Genomic DNA, 832 nt, shown 5'->3' on the forward strand with positions numbered 1-832 from the left:
CCGGTATTACAGACCCCCAAGGCCTCCGCCCCCCTCCTAGAGCCCCTTATCCCAGCACACATCCCTTCTGACTGCCCCTTTCCCTAGAAGCTTCTTGCTAGGTGCACCTTCCCTCAGACACCTACGGCTCCCTCCCTCCAGCACCCATCGCTCCAGGTCACCCTCTGCCTCGAGACCACCTTCCTGGGCTCGCTTCCCGGGTAGTCTCTAACCCACACCTCTTACTCGCGTTACCCCACTCCCAGACAGCACCCATTCCTTCTCCTGTAGCTCCTGCTTCAACGGGCCTGCTCCCCGCACCCATCCCTAGGTGCTGTCCCCGACAGCGTCGCGCTCTCCAGCCGGCCCCCTGCATCTCGGGGGACCCTCTCCGCCGTCCCCGGCGCCATGGCGTGCAGCCTCAAGGACGAGCTGCTCTGCTCTATCTGTCTGAGCATCTACCAGGACCCGGTGAGCCTGGGCTGCGAGCACTACTTCTGCCGCCGCTGCATCACCGAGCACTGGGTGAGGCAGGAGGCTCAGGGCGCCCGCGACTGCCCCGAGTGCCGGCGCACGTTTGCCGAGCCCGCGCTCGCGCCCAGCCTGAAGCTGGCCAACATCGTGGAGCGCTACAGCGCCTTCCCGCTGGACGCCATCCTCAGTGCACGCCGTGCCGCGCGACCCTGCCAGGCACACGACAAGGTCAAGCTCTTCTGCCTCACGGACCGCGCGCTGCTCTGCTTTTTCTGCGATGAACCCGCGCTGCATGAGCAGCACCAAGTCACGGGCATCGATGACGCCTTCGAGGAGTTGCAGGTGAGCCGCTTGGCGGGCCTGGGGCGGGGGCGGGGCC

General features: G+C 66.5%; 1 protein-coding gene across 3 annotated transcripts in view; it reads left to right on the forward strand.

The window, feature by feature from the left end:
- The window catches only part of TRIM62 (tripartite motif containing 62), a 33,056-nt gene that overhangs the window by 374 nt on the left and 31,850 nt on the right, over positions 1 to 832 (forward strand). For 2 of the 3 annotated variants that reach the window (XM_024765296.1, XM_024765298.1), the window contains exon 2: positions 311 to 795. In XM_024765296.1, coding sequence (XP_024621064.1) covers positions 388 to 795 — 408 coding nt within the window. In that variant the 5' untranslated portion in view covers positions 311 to 387. Of the gene's footprint in view, positions 1 to 270; positions 796 to 832 lie in introns of all 3 variants that reach the window. The other variant, XM_024765297.1, reaches the window with a different exon arrangement.

This window comes from Neophocaena asiaeorientalis, unplaced genomic scaffold, assembly GCF_003031525.2.
Source record: "Neophocaena asiaeorientalis asiaeorientalis breed wild unplaced genomic scaffold, Neophocaena_asiaeorientalis_V1.1 scaffold409, whole genome shotgun sequence".
Classification (NCBI taxonomy): Eukaryota; Metazoa; Chordata; class Mammalia; order Artiodactyla; family Phocoenidae; genus Neophocaena; species Neophocaena asiaeorientalis.